The 19,708-nt window shown below is 43.7% G+C and overlaps 1 protein-coding gene across 2 annotated transcripts; it reads left to right on the forward strand.

Annotated features, from left to right (window-relative positions):
• Nucleotides 1-10,175: 10,175 nt before the first annotated feature.
• On the forward strand, nucleotides 10,176-19,478 carry CDCA7 (cell division cycle associated 7). 2 transcript variants are annotated; one of them, XM_030277488.4, is made up of 10 exons: nucleotides 10,176-10,407; nucleotides 11,881-12,006; nucleotides 12,378-12,488; nucleotides 13,920-14,171; nucleotides 14,553-14,630; nucleotides 15,292-15,480; nucleotides 15,931-16,071; nucleotides 16,507-16,656; nucleotides 17,234-17,370; nucleotides 17,686-19,478. In XM_030277488.4, exons 1-10 carry the CDS (start codon nucleotides 10,387-10,389, stop codon nucleotides 17,714-17,716), a joined length of 1,236 nt encoding a protein of 411 aa, XP_030133348.4. In that variant the 5' UTR covers nucleotides 10,176-10,386; the 3' UTR covers nucleotides 17,717-19,478. The 2 variants fall into 2 exon arrangements, with proteins under 2 accessions (XP_030133348.4, XP_030133347.4); XM_030277487.4 differs by having other exon boundaries at nucleotides 10,185-10,407; nucleotides 15,289-15,480.
• Nucleotides 19,479-19,708: the final 230 nt, after the last annotated feature.

Below are 19,708 nucleotides of genomic sequence, written 5' to 3' on the forward strand. Positions count from 1 at the left end.
GGCTCTCCATTTCATCCTTGGGAGAGTTGTGCTGTTACCTCTCTCCTCACCTCACTTTGCTTCTAGATGCTGAGTCCAGCTCCAAGCAGTGTCTTCTCACCCCTTCTCTAGTCTGCTTCTGCCAGGGCTATAGTAAGAGGTATGTATTTCAGCATAGTCTGAAAAAAGGGGCCACAAGGACATTTTTCTTCAGGTCCACTTTAGTAGCTTCACTTCTCCACTTTCAGCTTGCCATTCCTTCTCAGGAATTTCTTACTTTGTTCCTTATTAAAAGCCCCAGCATTAGCTACCCAACACCACTGAGCACACTCTGTCACGTATACAGTTGTCTTAATCAGAAGGAGAATCAAAAACTAGGCTTTATTCTTTTGGGGGAAAAAAATTAAAATAGAGTGAGAAGAAGGTATTGTCTTTATCATAGTTACAACTAACCCCACTGAGGTCTATGATAATATTTATTCCTGTGCAGCTGGTATTTTTTAATTGAATTTTTAAATGTGGCCAGACTGTGTCGCTTTTGTCTTTCAGTATTCAGGTAGTAAAGACAAGGTCAGCAAAGTTTCTGATTAATGTGGTCTTTAGCTCTGCGGAGAACAAAGACACAGCTTAGACTCAGTTGGCGTCAAAAAGTTTCTTTGTGGCCTTTTCACTCCAAGTTGATTTCACACAATTAAAAAGGAAAAAAAAATTTTAGGTTTCACAAGATGCAAGAGAGAAAAAAAGGAAGAAATAGATAAAGGAAGCTGAACCCAAAGCAATGCATGGTACCCTCTGAAAGCCAAGGAGCTGTAAATTAGAGACGCCTTTGAACAGGGTGCTGCACAGCACCCATCCCTTGCTGGCACACCAGGTGAGTGATGCTGGCAGAGCTGCTGGCACACCGCCCGCTCAGGGTGAGGGGTATCACCATAGCCCTGTCCCTGGGCGTTCTAAAGGACATGTAAAGTCCCTGCTCTACACAAAGGCCACTCCTGTGGGCACATGCAGCTCTCCTTCCTCTGACTGCCACCAGCCCCAGTGAGGGCTGAGCCCTGGGGTGAGTTTCCAATACCCACCAGAGTGAACTGGTACTCATATTTCATGAATTCACGACAGGATCCACCAAAACCAGTGGAACATGACACATATGACACCAGGTGTCAGGAATTGCATCTCTGTCACTCAGGTGCCTTTTCCTCTGACAACAGTTAAGAGCAGAAAAAATAGAAGCCTTACTTTGAAGCGAATTCAGCTGCATGTGATGCCCTTTGGTAACAAAGTTTGCCATTTTCTTGTGGCTTCAAACTGGCTGAAAGCTAGTTAGTAACCCAGCTTCTAGCCCTGGTTTACCGAGCCTGACAACTATTTTGGGAGACATAGACAATCTAGCACTAGATGCTTATCTGTCACAAGCAGGGGACTGGGATTTTGTCTAGGTTGGGGATCCTTCCCTGACATTTCTTGCCATGACCAAAATGGGCTGGACGATACCAATTAACAGTAACTGAGAGTAGTTGCTAGAAATGTGCTTGTGTTACTAAAATTTGGATATGCATCTCAGGAGTCACAGCTGGGCCTGCACAAATCTTAAGAAAGAAATTGCAAGAGTTTGGAAAGGCACCTTTCTCTTCTAGGGTGATCAGGATGGCAGTGTAGTTGTACAAGGATGAGATAGTGTGGGCTGGTGGTGGCAATTCAAGATTTGTCAGCTGCCTGTGGTTGTTCATCAAGATGTCCAGCAGGATTCCTCTGCTGTTTGTAAGCTATTTAATGCCATGCCTAATTTTAATCTGCAATGTACTGTTTGTCCACATCTGTTGTATTAAAGTATTCATTAGCATTTAAAGAAGGAGCGGATGGTATTGATCATGCCCATTAAAATTAAACAATCATGCATTAGTGACTGATTAGAAATCCTTTTGCTGTACCAGCATTGCTGGTTCAAGCAACAGTGAGTGAACTTGTAAAGAAAAAATTTAGCAAGATTTTGTTTTCTGTCTTGTTTTTTTATCACTTTTCATGTGGCTACTCCCTATCTTGATGATAATTCACTATAAATAAAAATGTGCTTACATTTTCACACGTAGCCCCAGTACTTTACAAAGCTGAGCCTTTTTTTTTTCATGTTTTACTAACATACAGCTAGAAGACCATGCACAGCAATGTGTAAAATTAGACTGTCTTGGGCAATTACACCTCAGGAAATGCTCTTTGGAAAGGAGCCATGTTATGTTCACTTAGGGTTTTCTTACAAGTCTGTTAAAGGCAGGCATATTGAAGTACCAGTATGTCTAGATTTGCATACCAGGAGCTGGACACACTATCCTGCATCCACACACATATCCTTGGCAGTGCTGCAGCTGCTATACCCTCCCTCCATGGCTGACTCTGCAAGTGGCACAAAATACCACTGCTGTAGAGCTGTCCCTTGGTTTCTTGGCTTTTCTTTCTCTTTGGCTTCATATCTCCATGCTTGGATGTTGATGTTTTCTTAATCCCCAAAAGGTACCTGCATTTTACTCTTCCAGGGTTTAAAATACTCTGACCTGTAAGAATCGAGCTCTGTTCATTCAGCAGCATTTTACTCTGGATCTTGTGGGAATCACAAGAGCTGCCCCACTCTCTCTGGATGCCAGACATCAGCAGGAAAGTTTCAGGGTGAGCAGCAGCATCTCTCCCCAGCAATTGGTTCTTGACCCTGCGTGTGGGTTGTGAGGGAGGAAGCAGTGCTCAGTTCAGACAGGAAGAGCAGGTTAACCTCAGCATCATGGTCCTTGGTTTCTGAAATTTTACGGGCTTTACCCTCACAGCTGATGTCTTCATAGCATGAGCAAAAAGACTTATTTCTTTTTCTGCCAAAAAGATATGTGGTTCCGTTTTTTTCAATGTGGTGGTTTTTTTGGCCTTTTTTTTTTTTTTTTTTTTTTTTTTTTTTTTTTTTTTGTCTTTCCCATATACCTAAGGATGTCTTTAAAAAATAGGAAAGAACAACAGGAGGATGGAGAGCAGTCACCACTGAGGGTAGTAATCATTCTTCTTCAGCTTGGTGGCCCAGAGCTGGGTCTGACCCTGTTGTATATTGGCTTCTTAAGCACACAGGTTTCCCCAGCAGCACTGGGGTACCTGCCACTGCCATCAGGACTGGCTGAAAGAGAAGAGTGTCCTGGGAACCTGCTCCAGAGAGGGAGTGACAGCCAGACCAGCAGCTTTGTGTGGCACTGCATTCTCCAGGCACTTGTTCCCTGTGTCTTGCAGGTCAGAGATGTGCTGCTGTGCTGTGAACCAGCTGGCAATTCAAGCACCTGTGAGACCCTGCTCCTAAGCAGGGCAGCATGTGAATGTGAGACTTCCTTGAGCAAAAACACTGCCCAGGCCTGCAAACACAGGCTGCTTTTGTTTGCAAGCAGCCAGGGCAAGTCTCCGTTCAGCTGGAAGGGGAGAATGCCCATTTGTGCCTCCCCCAGCTGTGCCATGACTGAGGTAATGCCCCAGGAGAAGCTGCTTTCTTGCTGTGAAATGGGAAAGGGTGATTTTGGACATGGTTAACTTTTTAAAGAAAAAACTGGCTACTGCAGTTTTGCTCCATCTTATCTGCTCCCATGGATTTTTTTTTCTAGCAGTTGGCCATGTATGACAGCATGCAGACCAGAATCTGGCAACTTGCTGAGCTGATTTATGGAGCAGAGGTTGCCTCACTGAGAACAACAGCCCCCAGCCATGGCACCCCTCACCTCTGTCCTGCTCTCTAGCTCAGCTGATGCTGCTCAGGATCACACCCCATGTATTTTAAGACTTTCTGTAATTTGCAGACTTGCTGCCAAGAACATTGGACTGTACATCATATATATGCAATTGATTTTTTGATTGTGCTAGAGAATGCACTCTGACATAGTAATAATAATAATAATTATTATTATTACTTTAGCCTAGGAAAGATGGGCAGTGACTTATAGAACTGTGGAAAAACCCCAAACTGAGAGACCTCCTGGCATCTCATGTCACTAAATGGAATCAAATAGCTGTGCTACCTCTGAAAATTACGTCTGACAGAATTATTTTCTGTATATTTGTGCACCATAGAAGGGTTTTTACATAATATTCTTATCTAATGAATTGCCACGCTTAGCAGTTCAAGCCAGCTTGTTGCAAAAATTTAGAGGTTAGAGAGGAGAAGTCTATTAAGGCAATAACACTAATAAGGGTCTGCCAAGATCACGTTTAAGTGAATGTAAATACAGGGCATTTGAGATTAACAGCTCAGAGGACAGAGGAATGGCGCCGGCAGGCAGCGTCCTCCTGGGACAAAGGCGAGCTGGGGCTACAGCGTGCGGCCTTTCCCTGCGGCTCCCCGCAGCCCGGGCCGGAGCCTCCTCCCGGACACATCCAGGACACATCCAGGACACCGCCCGGACACTGCCCGGACACATCCAGGACACCGCCCGGACACCTCCAGGACACCGCCCGGACACTTCCCGGACACATCCAGGACACTGCCCGGACACTGCCCGGACACATCCAGGACACCGCCCGGACACCTCCAGGACACCGCCCGGCGCTCTTTGGCAGGGGCTGGCGGAGGGAGGCGCGGACACTGTGCAGTGCAGGATGCAGCGGTTTAGTGTAACGGGCTCAACACGTACATTCCTTTCCCTGCCTTAGCAAGCAAGGTGTGGGCTCCCTGCAGCAAAGAGGGCATTTCCCTCATGCTGTGGAAAAATCCCAAGAGCCTAAAAACTTGAGATGTACCCTGGGGAGCTCTGTCAGGCACTAGCAAGGCCTGAGGGAAGCTTTCTACCTGTCCCACTCACTCCCTCCCTCCTGAGAGAGCTGCTTGGGGACAGAGATCCCTGGGGAGGAGGTTAAGCCACCACCTCTCCCCTCACTCTCATCCTCTCCCAGCAACCACATCTTGCTGAAGGCTGGTAGAGGCAATGCAAATCAACACTTGCAAAAAGGCACGGGCAAAGTTTATATAAAAGGGCAAAAAAACAGACTACAGTAAGTATTTTGGTTACTTCCTGATAGCCTTCTGTTTCCCACAGCTATACATTTATAGAATATTTTGTAAGTGATTTCTTTATGATGTGACTAAATGTAATTTGTGTTTTCAAAGGAGAATAAAAGTCAAAGCCCAACAATGAAAGGGCTGGGATCTTGCACTTGTGAAAGTGGCTACTGCATATCAAAACCAGCTACTTTCGTCAACATTTTTTTGCTATGCATTTTGTGGAATGGCTGCAGGGTAATCAAATGAGCATTGTAATTACATTCCCATAATGTGCATCATAATGCTCTGGGCTCCAAATGATCTGCTATGACTTACCTTTGAAATAACCATTAATGTTTCTATCAAAAATGACCACATTTCAGCCATTCTCTTAGTGCATTGATAAATGTAGTATCAACTGCACTTTTTCTGACACTGACTTGTATTATTCTTTTGGTTTTCCTTTTCTTATTCTTTCAGTTTTTGTGGTCTTGCCAGTTTTTGTCAAAGAAACACAAAGGTATCAGATAGGATCGGACATGGCCACCTTCAATTCAACATGCAGGATGCATTGGCACCCCACCTTTACTAACAAGAAAATCACAGCAAAGCACTAGGAGATACAAACCTGTTAAATTAAAAGGAGAAAATCTATTTCTCCTTGGAGAGAAAAAAAAGGAAAAAGATACTAATTGCATTGTGGAGGTATTTTATGGAGCTGGTACAGATGGTCTTACTGGAAACTGATTGTACATGTTAAATATTTAAACATATTTATTTTATAAAATCTGGTTCTGCCTATCAGAGCATAGTGTTGAAGTATTTACATTAAAAGGTATTTCATAAAAATTCATGTCCAGCAAACACATAGAGATATAGCTGTAATTAAATCCCCAAAAGTGGCTATCCTCCTGCTTCTGTGTAAGAACAAGTGTGTCCTTTCTGGATGGCAATCAATAGCAGGTTACCTGATTATACACCTTATTATGTCTTGTATAGTAGTGTGAGCCACTGGAGGGTGACAGGGGGACAAACAGATATGCTTGATCAAATCTTTTCAAGAAACACACCTTACAGTAAAGAGAAAAACAATTAGTGTGTGTTATAGGTTACCGATTTACAATTTACATCATAAATCAATGTCTGATTATTTTAATGCAAAATGTTTTTTAGCTTCATTTTATTGCACTAATGGTATCAATAACACACTGTAATTTTCTCAAATGAAGAGGTGATTGGACAGCTCTTACAGAATTTTTTAATTACTGTCATTAGTGGCTGCAATATTTTTTTTTCTATGGATCTAAGATGTATCACTGCATTGTTCTGCAGGTACTCTGTGGCCATGAGAATCCAAACTCTCCTTTTCCTCTTAAATGCTTGCATCTATAGACATGTGTCACTGTGCAAGTCTCATCACAATCAATACTAGCATCACACAAACATTAACTAATGCACTCTCATGTCAGGCAGGTGTGGTGGTGCATCCCCGCCCTTGGGCCATACTGTGATTTCAGAAACACTCATTAAGCCTTGGCCTTGACAAACACCACCTGGGCTAAGCTCTTCTTGCGCTTATCAGAAACACTGCCTGCTCCCAGGAGCTTATGCTTTCTAGTGAGGCTGGTTTTTAATGAACACCCTTGAAAACTGACTATTCTTGCCTGAATAAAAACCCAAGTGGAACAAGATTTTTGTTACCACACTTTTAAAGAAAATTACCAACCCAAATTGTGGCCAGGATGGAAAATTACTATGACTAAAGCCAGCTCTTTTGTGGCCCTCTAAAGAGCAGTCTAAGTGAGACCCTTTGAGCCCTCCTGGACCGCAGCAGGCTGTGACCAGCACCTCCACCTGCGTGGGGCCTCTCAGAGCCAGCCAACTCTCACGTTTGCCAGACTTGGGGGACCACCACTGATGGCCAGCAATGTAGCCTGGGCTACCCCCACTCCTCAAGACTCAACCCTTTGCCCATTGAGAAGACACAGAGAGAAAGATGAGAAAGGCATCTGATGTGAGTACTTTGCTGAATTCAAAGGGAATTTTTAGAATGTATATACCTTGTATATAGTCTTTTGGGTCTGTGTGTATGTACGATGCATTTTACTCTTCTAGATTCTTAAGTACTTTTGATTTTTAAATAAGTTAGACCTACTAGTGAGTTAGTGTTGTGCTGCAGTAAATTTGTTAAATTGTTTATATTAAGCTGTCAATTAAGTGCTGTTAAGTTTAAGTGCCATTAAAATTTTAGGCCTAAACCATTTTTCAAGTGTAGGGCTATGTTTGGCAAGGAAGTCCATTCTGAACCTTGTGACTCAATGGGAGGGTGTCCCGTATTCTTTTTTATCCTTACTCTTTCTCAGCTTTACCCTTTTTCCATGTAGATAATTTTTGGTTGATTTTAGTTTTAGATTGATTTTAGACTTCAGTATAATTTTTCTCTGTGTGCTTTAACTATCTACTAAGTAGTAGAGTAAACCTTGACAATGAATTTTGTCATGTTTTCACTTTTATATTAAACATATTTTGCTGATACCTTTGCCAGGGATTCTTTGAGTGTCCTAAAACACTCATTCATGACAGCAGGTACAAATGTATTGCTTCAATTAAAAAAAAAAAAAAAAAGAAAAGGGAAAGGAGCATAAAGAGTGTTGAGTATAGTTAAGATAGGAAGTGTGTAGGAGAGCTAGGGACAGGGCGGGCAGCAGGAGTCCTGCCTCCAGACAGAAAAGCCATGTTACAGTGCTGAAATCCACAGGGTGACACGGAGGACAGCACTTGTCCTTCATCCCAGCAGACCAAAGGTCACATCTATTGTTTCTGACAATGGAGCTATTGTTGGAGGTCCATGTTCTTGCTGCTGCTTGAAGCTCCTAAAATGTAAACAACCTTACTTCCCTCAGATAAACGTAGAAAGCGTTGCACACTCAATCTACTGCATGTCTCTCCATGATTCCAGCCTATTCCCTTAGCAGGTCTTCCAAGTGCTGCTACCATGTAGTGACAGCTCATTTCAAAGACAAGAGACTGTAACAGATTATTTTCTTGAAAACACCTGATAAAATACTCCAGGTGATCTTTGCTGACAGGTGAACTCTGAGGGAAGAGCTGGACAGGCTATGCAGGACCCTGACTGGGGGACTGAACAGGCAGGGATGTTTTCCTCCACTCACATTATCCTAATTTAAGTGTGGCTGAAAATGCAATGTTCACCTGAGTTCAGCTTTGCATATCTTCAGCTACTGTTAATAGCTAGATGTAGGACAATGGTGCTGCTTATGTATTGACAAACACAGAAAAACTCTTTCCCTCATGGTCAAGCCAGTTGGTAAGTTTGTTGTGTCCATCTACTGAGGGCACCTGGGCCCTGCAGGGCTGAGCAGGAGCACGCAAACTGTAAAGATGAAAATGGGAAATCACAGTGTCACATGTCACAACAACCATCTCCTGAGTTACAGACCTTCATTTTCTGGTACCCTTGCTGTGTGCTGTAGGAAGGGAAGCCTCTGCCCTTCACATACATGTAATTTCTATTTTCCCTGTCCTGAGCTCTTCTCCCCCATCATCTGTAAAATATGTGAGTTTATATACACAATTTTCAATACAAGAATTATTTTTCACATATTAAAAAAAACCCTGACAATACAGTTCACAAAGTGTCCTGTCTGGATCCTGTCTGAATTGACTACATATGTAGTTTGAAGATTTGAAGAATGCTGTTTGCATTAAGCATTAAATGGACAAATAACTGCAGTGTGAAGTTTTGCTTTAGCTAGTGCCATCAGCAATTCATAACATTTCATATGGTGCTCTTGAAAGCTGGGAAGGTTGGCTACTTCTCTAGTAAAATTCTGATAATTGTGATTCAAGATGTTAAGGGCTTTTACTGTTCATAAGCTGAATCTCTTCTTCTATATAAGTAAACTAGTATTTGTAGATTTCTTTTTCTGAAAGAAGTAAAAGTATGTCAAAATTCAAAAACATCCCCTTCTCAACTGAGCTGTCTTGTCTGGAAGCCATGTGGGTGGCAATCCTCCACTAATGCGGATTTAGAGGAATGGAGCATGGTCTGGTCTCTGGAGAACTGCTTTAGTTCATCTGCTTTTGTGTGTGCTGAGAAGCCAGCAGTGCAGGTAAGTGTGTAATTATGGGCTTATTTAAAATGGAGATTCTTTTACACGACAGATTGCAGCATGCGCAGGAAGAATAATGCCCACAGAAAGTAGAACAGCTCCGTGAGGGCTCTTGTACCCTATTGTGCTGTAGGCTATTTACAGGCTTTGGCTCAGAAATGATTCCTGGTTTGCCTTACACGGGCACAGGTTTGCACGTGCACACAGCCCCCTCCCTCCCGCTGCTTGCAGTGGGGACTCGCCTGTGTCAGAGAGGCACCTGGAAATGCTGAGCAGCAACAGTTGCGCTGGTATTGAGCCCTGCTCAAACCACAGCATAAACAGAGGATTATAGCAAACGCCGGGGCCACAAATCCCATACAGCTTCTTCAGCTCCTGTTACTATTGCTGCCAAATACCACGTAGCAGTTATTTCGCTGTTTAATGGCTGTACTTGATTTAATGTGCTATTATACCTGTTACCAAAAATGGTTTAAAATGACTGATCTATTTTCTTCTGGCCTGTCTTCAAATAGTATTGTGATTACAGAGGGCAAGGCAGCCAACTTATTTTTAAAATTCTGTTGAACTGCTGTTATCCGAGGAGCAGAGGCGTCACCCAGAGTCTCACTCCTAACGCGGATCCGTGGGGCCCTGGTGAGTGACCCTCCATTCCCCGTGCGACTCAGGGCAGCCTGCGCGCTGCGGGCGGCTGCTCTGACACACCGCACTTGTACCACGCTGCTTGGCAGGCACTGCTGGGGCAGCCAGCACACACACCCTCGGCTTTATTTCGTGGAGAAGCCCCAGTGCCCTTGAAACCTGGCAGGTTTAGGGAACTTATTTCAGAGTGAAGCCAACCTAGGTTTGGCATATAAAATTATTAAAAAAAAAAAAAAAAAAAGAGAGAGCTAGGAGGCTTCCCAGCCGGCTCCGGCTAGGCACGAGTGGGGACAGCCCCACCCCCCTTCTGTACCCGAGTCCCGCCACATTCCGCCCGGGAGCTTTTCGCGCCACAGGGCCAGGCCCTTGCAGCTCCACAAAGCCTACACCGGGAACATAAAAAAAAACAAAACAAGGGGACCTCCGCACTGGCCCCTTCGGGGATATCCCGGGAGACCTGATAAGCTCCTTAGCAGAGGCGGACGGGCGCAGGGGAGCCCGCCGGGTGCCTGACCCCGCGGGGGTGTGCGCTGCATCTGCCAGGACGCGGGCGGCAACGCGGGAAAGGCGCCGCCGGCCCCGCCCCCCGCCGTCCAGCGCTTTGGCGCGAACCTTCAGTTCCAGCGCTCGCCCGCCGCCGCCAGCATGGCCCCGCCGCGCCCGCAGGTGAGCGCTGCCCGCGGCCGCCGCTGCCCGCCGGGCTCGCCGCTGCAGCAGAGAGAGGGGGAGACTGTGGCGCTTGCCGCCGCTTCCGTGGCGCCTCCGTAGTCTTGCGAATCTGGGCAAGCCAGACTAAGCCGCGCTGCGAAAGGCTGGTGGGGCCGGGGGGGGGGGGGTGGTCTTTAGTTTGGGCATCCCAGGGAGAACGACGTCGGGGCAGCCCCACCACTCAGACCGGCTGCTCCGGGTTTCCTGCCCCACCGTGCTGCTCGGGCGCCCCATACATGGCGGTGCCCTTGCCCGCCTGACTGGGGTTGGGAACTCGGCTTGGGAGCCCATCGCTCCCGCCTCACCGGGGGCGCGGGGCCGGTGGTGGAGCGGTGTTGTGGGGAGCGGCCCTGCGCGGCAGGGACTGGACGGGACGGGCGGGAAGGAGCGCAGGGTCGGCCCGGCCGCGTGTGTGCGGGGCGGCTCCATTTTAGCGGGAGGCGGGGAGAGCCCCTGGCGGGGACGGGCGGGTCTGCGAGCCCCTGGCCAGCCCGGGTCACTGGGGCCGGGCCGCTCCACTCCTGAGGCCTCCCAGAGCGGGCCGGCCCGGCGCGGTGACCCCGGCTGCGCTCACCCTCAGCCGCGGCGGGCGGCACCGGGAGCCGCCCCTTTCGTGCCTGGGGCACCGCGCCACAGTTCGATACCGGCGGAGCTGTGAAGCGAAAAGCCGCAGGCACAGCGGTGCTGAGGAGAGGGCTCCAGGCAGGCTCCAGGTTGGCCCGGGCAGCTGCTGCCTGAAGCCCCGTGTGTCCGGCGTTCGGCCCGGCCGCTGGGCCCGGGAAGCGCCCGCGCTCATGACCGGGGCAGCACCTCAGTGTGGGGGCTGCCCCGCGGTCTCGATGCCAGCCTCGGGCGATAAAACGGGTCACTGCCAGTAGAAACATTTCCTGGGAAAGGAAAACCTGAAGCCCTTTAAAAAAAGTCTTCTAAATCGGTGGCAAAATGAACAAAACAGCAAGCTGCTTTGTCTAGAACGGTTATTTCAAATCTGTGGGTAGGATTCTTTGGCCCTTCCTTATGAGGTGCAGAGTATGTAGTGTTTGCCTCGAACTGCAAGTAATAAGTGAATCAAAGTAGATTTCTAGGTACTTTTTGTGTACTTGCACTTTTTTCCATGACTGGCTATGATGACTGGGGAATGACATGATTTATATGCTTATTTCCACTTGCCTGTTTATATAAACTAAGTATTCTTAAATCCTGAATGAAATTCATCTGTAACAACGATCAGAACTGTATCAGAGTAAAAACTATTGTCATTCCTAACTTTGAGATTTTTTTAAAACTGATATTTGTTTTCTGACTTGCATTCAAGATTGCTAAACATCCTAAAATGTTCAACCTTCCTAAGCTTCAGTCAAAAGACATTCTTAAAAGCTACTATGCTGCAGTAGGTCTCTTCTTAATGGTGTTGCTGTTGTCCTTTTGTAGCGCCGAGGTTGTTCAGGAAGGAGAAGCTTCAGAACCTTTCGAAATACAAAATTGATTCCCATGGAAACATCCTCATCCTCTGATGACAGTTGTGATAGTTTTGGTTCTGATAATTTTGCAAACACAGTAAGTACAGTACAAGAAAAATAAGATCATATATGCAGTACTAGTAAAGATTGCAAAAATGTAAAGCTAATAATGTAAAACTACTTGCTCTGCTTATGTTTTTGTATAGTAGTTATAAACCTGTGCTACATCCTGCAACTTCATTTCACTCTTTATTTATGCTTCTAAGTGGTAATTGTTGGAAACAGATTAACTATCAATTCTAGCCTTTGATATGTCACCTAACCTAATGTGCCTGGTAATTTACAGCTGTGGTTCTGAAACCCCTTCTGAGATGCCTTAACTGGTTTTTTTTATTAAAAAATATTTGCTTGCACATATATATGTTAAAAAATTTCTGTACAACTTAAAGAATATTTCATTTTTTGTAGAAATGCAAATTTAGGTCGGATATTAAAGAAGAACTGGCAAAAATTTTTCATGAAGCCTCTGATGATGAATCTTTCTGTGGCTTTTCAGAAAATGAGGTTCAAGATGCATTGGTAAGACAGTTGATTTTTGTATGCTATTTTGTATTTAAATTCTTACACATTCTTAATTGGAAAATAAGCCAACTTCAGCTTGAAGTTCAGTATTTCAGAAGGAAGCATCATTTCATTTAGTAGACAGTCCAAGTAGCCAAAGTCGAGTTTTCTTTTTGTCTCTATGAAAAGCACTCAAGATACAGAACTTTTAAAGTCTGCCATATGTATTTTGAAATACACATCTTAAAACTGTCCTTGCTGGATGTTACTCTATTGGAGCCTGACATTTCTGGTTTCCTCGATATGAAATGCTAGGCTAGCCCATGGACTCCAGCAAGTCTTGGAAAAATTCCTGTGTGTCTTGACATGCAGACTTCCACTCTGGCAGCGTAACAGGGAATACTGTGCATCTTTCAACAGTAGAGAGATAGCCATAGGTGGTGAAATCTGCCTTCCTGCTTTTCCTTGATATCAGTTTTATTGTTCAAAAAGATCAATAGTTGATATTCTTCAGAAGAGAAACTGAAGTAGTACATTTGGCAAAACCAGGTTTGTCGTAACTTCAGGACAGATGAGAAATGCTGAGAAATTACTAAAAAAATGTCTAATTGGAAGAAATCACATCCGAGTTAAAACACAATCATAAAAAGAGTAAGTAGGAGACAAAGCTAGAATAGATAAGTAGAAAAAAAGTCAGTAACTAGACATAATGTACAACCAGAATAACATACCTGCTTAATAAAAACCCGGTGTAAATAAAAATGGCTATTTGATATCCACTCTTACTGCTGATCAAAGTAAGACTGTCTTGTTGTGTCTAAAAAGAAAAATCAAAGCCTATTGCATAATGAGCTTTTAACTAAATTATTTATGTCCTCACTGAACCATTCTTGGGGAAGTTTGTAAGCAAGACATCAGAATTCAAAGATCAGAAAATACTGGGATTTTATTCATAATTATTTCATTGGTTGGCTCTAGAAGGAAGTTTCCATTTTTTATCATTGATTCTGTGAGATGACTGTACTTGACAGTTTACAAAATTGAGTTTGACCTTGTGCAGACAACTGTATAGTGACATTTTTTGCAGCCAAATGCTATATGTAGCAAAATTGAGTCCTTTAAAGGCGGTTCAGTTTCTCATACTGTACACACAAACTGTTCTTGCTATTAGACCTACAAGTGAGAGCTAAGACTGCTGCAACTGCTGCAAGTACTACAGTCCCTTTTCTGGTGTGTTTGGCACAACCATGAGGGTCTCCCTGAGAGATTTTTTTCCTTGTGTCCCCTCTCCTTTTCTCCTGCTCCAAAGTACACTAGAACACTAGGACTGGCTGTCTGGATTCAGCAAGGTAGCCTCTTGAACTACTCCTAGACAAAGCATTGTCCACTGTATTTAACTGCAGAGCAACTCTCCTGGATTTACCTGTTACCATATTCGTTTGTTAACAGAAATTGGAATCAGATTCAGATGAGAATGATGCAAGTGCTGAAAGTGAGATCAGTCAGAGAGGGCAGAAATGCCCTGTTCCTCTGAAAGTAGCCATGAAGTTCCCACCTCGAAGATCGGAGAGGAGGAAGGGTGGCATGGAACCTGTCCCTGAAACACCGATGCCCACTCTAGATTCAGACTCTGACACTGAAGAAAATGGTGCTGTGTTTTTAGAAAGAAGAGCTTTAAACATAAAGGAAAACAAAGCAATGGCAAGTACTCTATGTCTTCCTGTGGACTGGCTCTTTTTCCCCCCTCCCTTTCAACTCTTGGGGGACCTCTGTTTAAATTCACTGTGATGGGAATTATGTGAATGTATTAAGAGAAATTAGCATTCCTAAAATTTAAATCTGGTACTTTATATTTGCTGGCATATGAAAATCCATAGGCTGCAAGCCTAACGACATAATAAGTTTTGAGCATTTCCAAATTACTTGCAGTCACTAAAACATAAATAAGACATAAATGTAAAGAGTTGAAGAATGACTGCATTTCCTATAAGTAATTGTACTTTTAGCCAATTGCCCTAGTAGTCTGTAATAGCACATAAATACCCTTTTAAAGCTCTGCTTCATTTTTCTCTCTCTTGTTAGCTTGCAAAACTAATGGCTGAGTTGCAAAATGTTTCTGGTATCTTTGGTGGGAGAAAATCGTTGCCAGCTGTCAGTCATGTGAGTATAAACTTATTAGATTTGCATTCAGATTTCTAAGAGTCAAATTCTAACATTACAAAGCAGGATTCTCAATGTAAAAACTTAATAAACTGTGCAAATCAAAGTCCAGTTAGAATTTTATTGCTTCTTAAAATGGGTATCCTCGTTGTGTAATGCTCTTTTGATTTGCCATGGTACAAAGCAGAACAGATTAATTTTTAAAGGTTAAGTGTCTCCACAGGCCAATAAAACCAAACAAGGTGCTGTGTAAATATGTGTTTATGCAAAGGCTGGAGACAAGGGAGGGCAGCTCAGACCTGAATATTCTGTGAGTTTGGAGCCTTGAAAAACACCTGGCATTTAGCCTGATTTTTAAGAAGGTTGGGTTGTGAATCAGCAGTGTAATGAATTTCACTGTGGATGTGTTTGTAATTTGGGTGAAGATTAGAACAACGCTGAAAGTTGCAGCTCTTCATAGACACGGGTTCTGCTGCTTTTGTCTGTTCCTCTGTGACTAGCAGAATGCCTAACATGAAATGGCTTAGGATCTTCTTACCTTTGGTTTTCAGACTGGGACAGGGTAGACATATCTTTGGAAAAGATGAGAGGAAGGCATCTATAGGATCAGGAGCTATCTGTGTTTACACCTGTTTCATTAGGAGCTTTTAAACATTAGCAGGGACCAAAGCGACTTCCAAGGCGTTCGTTGCCCAAATGTGCCTTGAGGAGGAACCCAGACCGGAGTTCTCGGCCTCACACAAGGTCCAGGTCCTTGATTGAAGGTCCTCCTACTCTTGTACCAGAAGAGGAAGAAGATGACCGGTACATCTTGGTGAGAAGAAGAAAGACGTCTGATGAATACCTGGAGGTATGATGATCTAGTTCTTCTGTTGTGGGTTGTGAGGGTGGTTTTGTAAGAAGGTTTCTCTTCAAGAAAATAGTGATCTCTAGAGAGCTGATGAAGTTTAGCAGTATGCCATGGCCTTAAAAGAATTAAAAGAAAAAAAAAAAAAAAAAAGACAAAAAAAAAGGGCATTTTGTATGTGCTCTCCATTTCCCCTTCCTGGTCCTTGAAAAGCCACTTCGTCTTGCACTCCAGCAGGAGTGAAGCAAGATCAGTAGCATCACTGCACCCTGAAGGGGACAGATCAAGTAAAGGTGCTAAAGCTGCATCCATATCATACATCTGTAGAAAGTTCTGTTACATCTTGCTTAAATGTATGATGGATGTTTGAGACTTGAGCATTACTGTGAAGATCCTCTTTTGTAGCGTTTTTGCCCAAATTAATACTGCAAGTATTGTGTCTTTGCTATTCAGCATGAAGCTCGTACTCCCAGGAGGGGTCACCGTGGTGCCATGGCTTTTCCACACGTTGTGCGCCCAGTTGAGGACATAACTGCAGAAGAGCTGGATAATATCTGTGGATCTGCAAGAGAAAAAGTATATAACAGGGCCATGGTAAGAATATTCCAGCTTTGTGAAATGTGTACTTTGTGAAGTCATATTTTTTGTTATTCTGTATTTGTGTTTTAACATCAAATAGGGTACACTCCCTCTCACTGAGAGAGGGGATGTGATTTTTGGGAGAAATATGTCTGAGATCTTGAAGTGTCCCCTCTTACTTTTGCCTGAATTTGTAGAATGGCCTTTACCAAGCCAATTAACTTGCTTTTGCTCTGGAACAACTGTAATACCTAAGTGATAGCACCCAGGGGAAGTGATTACCACACACTGAAGATGCAGTATGAAAACAGTCTTGGTTCAAACTTGCAAGGTGGCTTTCTGTTTCAGGATAAGCACTGCTAGCTGCCAAAGAGATTTTGTTAAATGCTTTCCCCCCCGCCCATCTGAACTGCCATCTTAAATATCTTATTTGTTTTTTCTGTGTTCTAGGGATCCACCTGTCATCAGTGTCGCCAAAAAACCATAGACACCAAGACGAATTGTCGTAACCCTGACTGCATAGGAGTGCGGGGCCAGTTCTGTGGGCCGTGCCTCCGCAACAGATACGGGGAGGATGTCAGAGCAGCACTGCTGGACCCGGTAGGACAGTGCTCATGGTGCTTTTTTGTGCTTCACTTGCACAGCCAGGGGTATTGCTCATTGGCAGCGGTGGTTTTATAACTGCTTACAGTGCTGTAGTACATCATGAACTCGTGGTTTGATTCACCCTGAATCACAGAACTGTGTTGTGTAGAACCTGTTGTATTTACTACTTCTGTAGTTTTAATTGCAGGAGTAAAGTATGAGAACAGAGCAGCAGCCAAAATATTCTTATATTTGAGCATCGAAATAGTGTCTTCTTTATTATTATCTCTGCATTAGTGCTTAATGCCCTAGGGAAAGGAATTGTATTGTGGACAAAGTGCTGCTGCTGTGGCCTGTGATGTAGGAGTTAAAACAGAGTGAAATGCTTCCTGTGGTTATGTACAAGGCAGGCAGTGGAGAGCTTAATCCCCCACAGACTGAGGAATTTGTACTCTTGTACTGGTTTAGACAACTTTATGCAGTCCTGATGTTCACTGCAGAACTCGCTGTGTAGCAGGGCACTCTCCTAAGTTGTGAGTTACATCTGGCATAGCATCTCAGCTAAAAGGACTTCTTGTTGTCTCCTGTGTAGACATGGAGGTGCCCCCCATGTCGTGGAATCTGCAACTGTAGCTTCTGCAGACAACGAGATGGCCGATGTGCCACAGGTGTCCTGGTCTATCTGGCCAAGTACCACGGCTTTGACAATGTCCATGCCTACTTAAAAAGGTGAGTGTGCCATTGTGTCAGTGATATGGTTGCATGAAGTAGGATAAGCATCTCAGAAGTGGGAGGGCAAAGATGTCCCCATTATAGTTTGTCAGGTAAATCTCAAGATTACTCTGTGTTGCCTCCAGAACCAGAGATTTGGCCCTGTGATTTTTCTGATACACTGGTTCTTACCTGAAACGAGTGATGTATCCACTCTGCCTTTTAGCTCTCAAACTCAGTGTGTATTGTCAGGGCTTGCACTAATTGGTCCAAAGTTTTCAGTGTTTACAGTGTTGCGCTACAAGCTGACTCATGTTTTTACTTGCCTTTCAGTTTGAAACAAGAACTTGGAATGGAAGACTGAAGCTGTGACTGCCTTTAAATTACATATTCTTTCACCAACATAATATTATTGCCTGCAGTGAATTGTTTAATCAAATGAGATTGCAAAGAGCCTTCTCTGCTTCCCTTTCATTTTGGGTAAAAAAAGGATAAAAACCTTTCATTTATTTCAGTATAAATCATACTTGGGAAAGCTGTTTAATGCAGGTCTTCACCCACAGGCCATTGTTTTCTCTTTAGACAACTTTGCAAATCAGATGGTATCAGCTTTTTTTCACTATAGTAACTTCTTTTTTTTCCTTCCTGAAAGGAGATGTGGCTTTAAGCCATCAGTTTCACTCAGGCAGTAATCTATGCTGCAGGTTTACTTGTGCTCCAAAATTGGTTACAAAAAGATAGAGATGTTCTGAAAACTTGGGGTGGTTTTCTCCACAGAACAAAGCAGCCAACTTCTGCAATACAGGCACTTCATGATCAAATGGAATTGTAGAAGTCCTTGAAACAACAACATGTTCTTAATTTCAAAAGGAAGCCCTGTAAATCACAGCTGAGCAGTCTCCAAGCACTAATATTTGGTTTTATAGAGTACTAAAAGTTCACACTGGCCATTTCAAAGGAGATTCTCTGAAGTAAAAACTGCAGTAGACACTGTTTGACACAGCACTTTGTGTTGTTGCTCAGATGAGAGAAGGCCACTGCTGGTAGCTTCTACAGCACTAGCACTGCCTACTGGTGACAGTGGTAGGAATGTACTGGTATATGTTGTGTAGTGACCACTGTCTAAAACAGAATATTCCATGTGTTAAATTACTGTTTTGGTGGACTCTCTTCCCTGTTTCTGCTGCAGCTGCAGAACTGCTTTGCAGAGTCAGCAGTGGTCCTGGGGAAGAGTGATACCTCCAGACCAGGGCTTGGTCAAGTAGAGGGGTGGCAGGTCATGTAGCTGTTAGCCATCTTTAAGTGGATGAAAGGTTGTTTAGTTTGGTTATTAGGAAAACGCCGATGAATGTTTCTGTATCTAGCTCTTGGTGATTGTGGAATATTTGTGAAATATAAGTACAGCAGAAATGGAGCTGAAGATTTCTGATATGCTGAGCACATAAGTGGTCTCCTGTACTCTGTTGTAAAAAAGAAGGTGCCTTGCAAGTTGCATTCAGAGAACCATAAAGTGTCTAAATGTGCTTAGTTTTGTTATGGAAACTACTGTGCAGGCTTTGTATAAGGTTTAGAATCTAATGCTATAAATAATGTACAGGTGAATAGTAGAATAATCACCATGGGTTTACACTTCTATGCCTGTGCAGTATGTGCACTGCGTGTGTACAAAATTATCCATAGTTCATACCTTTCTGGGAGTTGCATCAGTGTGTGTGGGAGGGCAGGAGAGAGGAATTTAGAAACAACAGATATTTATGTCTCAGACTTGCAGTTCTGTTTCATAAATCATCTCTCCTATTGAAAATCTGTCCTCTCTTAGTCTGTTTTTATAGTGGGAATAGCTGTGCAATCTGAGGTGTGGAGAGTGCTCTTCCCTCTAGGTACATTTTGTGAAGAAGGAACTCATTTTAGAAATACATGTTCTGACAGATAAAAGTGGTTGTTTTTTTTTTTTTTTCCTCCTAATTGCTTGGCTTGCCTTCTGATTGCTAGAGTGTGAAAGTACTGTGCTAAAAGCAGACCCTTGTGTTATATTACAGAGACTGCTGTATTTAGATTTACTCAGATCTACACTGTTCTGTACAAAAATGTTTATTTTGAAAATAAAAGTTTTCAGTTTTAGAATATTTTTGTCTCTGAACTGGTTTTAAAAAGCCTGTTAGAGCTGTACTTCTATTTTATCACTTTGAGGTGAACTTACACTGCGAAGTAAAGGACTTGGTTGTTCCCATAATACCTGGAGGACCAGTGGGACTCAGACATCATATCATCTCTGGCCCTGTGTTCCTGAATCAGGCTTACTCTGATACTCACGCTGCTTGGAGTGAATTGTTCAGCACATGGTGACTAAGTCATG

Source organism: Taeniopygia guttata, chromosome 7 (assembly GCF_048771995.1).
Source record: "Taeniopygia guttata chromosome 7, bTaeGut7.mat, whole genome shotgun sequence".
In the NCBI taxonomy this organism is placed as follows: Eukaryota; Metazoa; Chordata; class Aves; order Passeriformes; family Estrildidae; genus Taeniopygia; species Taeniopygia guttata.

What these genes read in the sequence shown, in the direction of transcription:
- CDCA7 (XM_030277487.4), top strand. Translation starts at nt 10,387, where the DNA reads ATGGCCCCGCCGCGCCCGCAG. An exon ending in CGTTGCCAGCTGTCAGTCAT is followed by an intron (nt 14,631 to 15,288) that starts GTGAGTATAAAC and finishes TTTAAACATTAG; the next exon opens with CAGGGACCAAAGCGACTTCC. An exon ending in GTCCATGCCTACTTAAAAAG is followed by an intron (nt 17,371 to 17,685) that starts GTGAGTGTGCCA and finishes CTTGCCTTTCAG; the next exon opens with TTTGAAACAAGAACTTGGAA.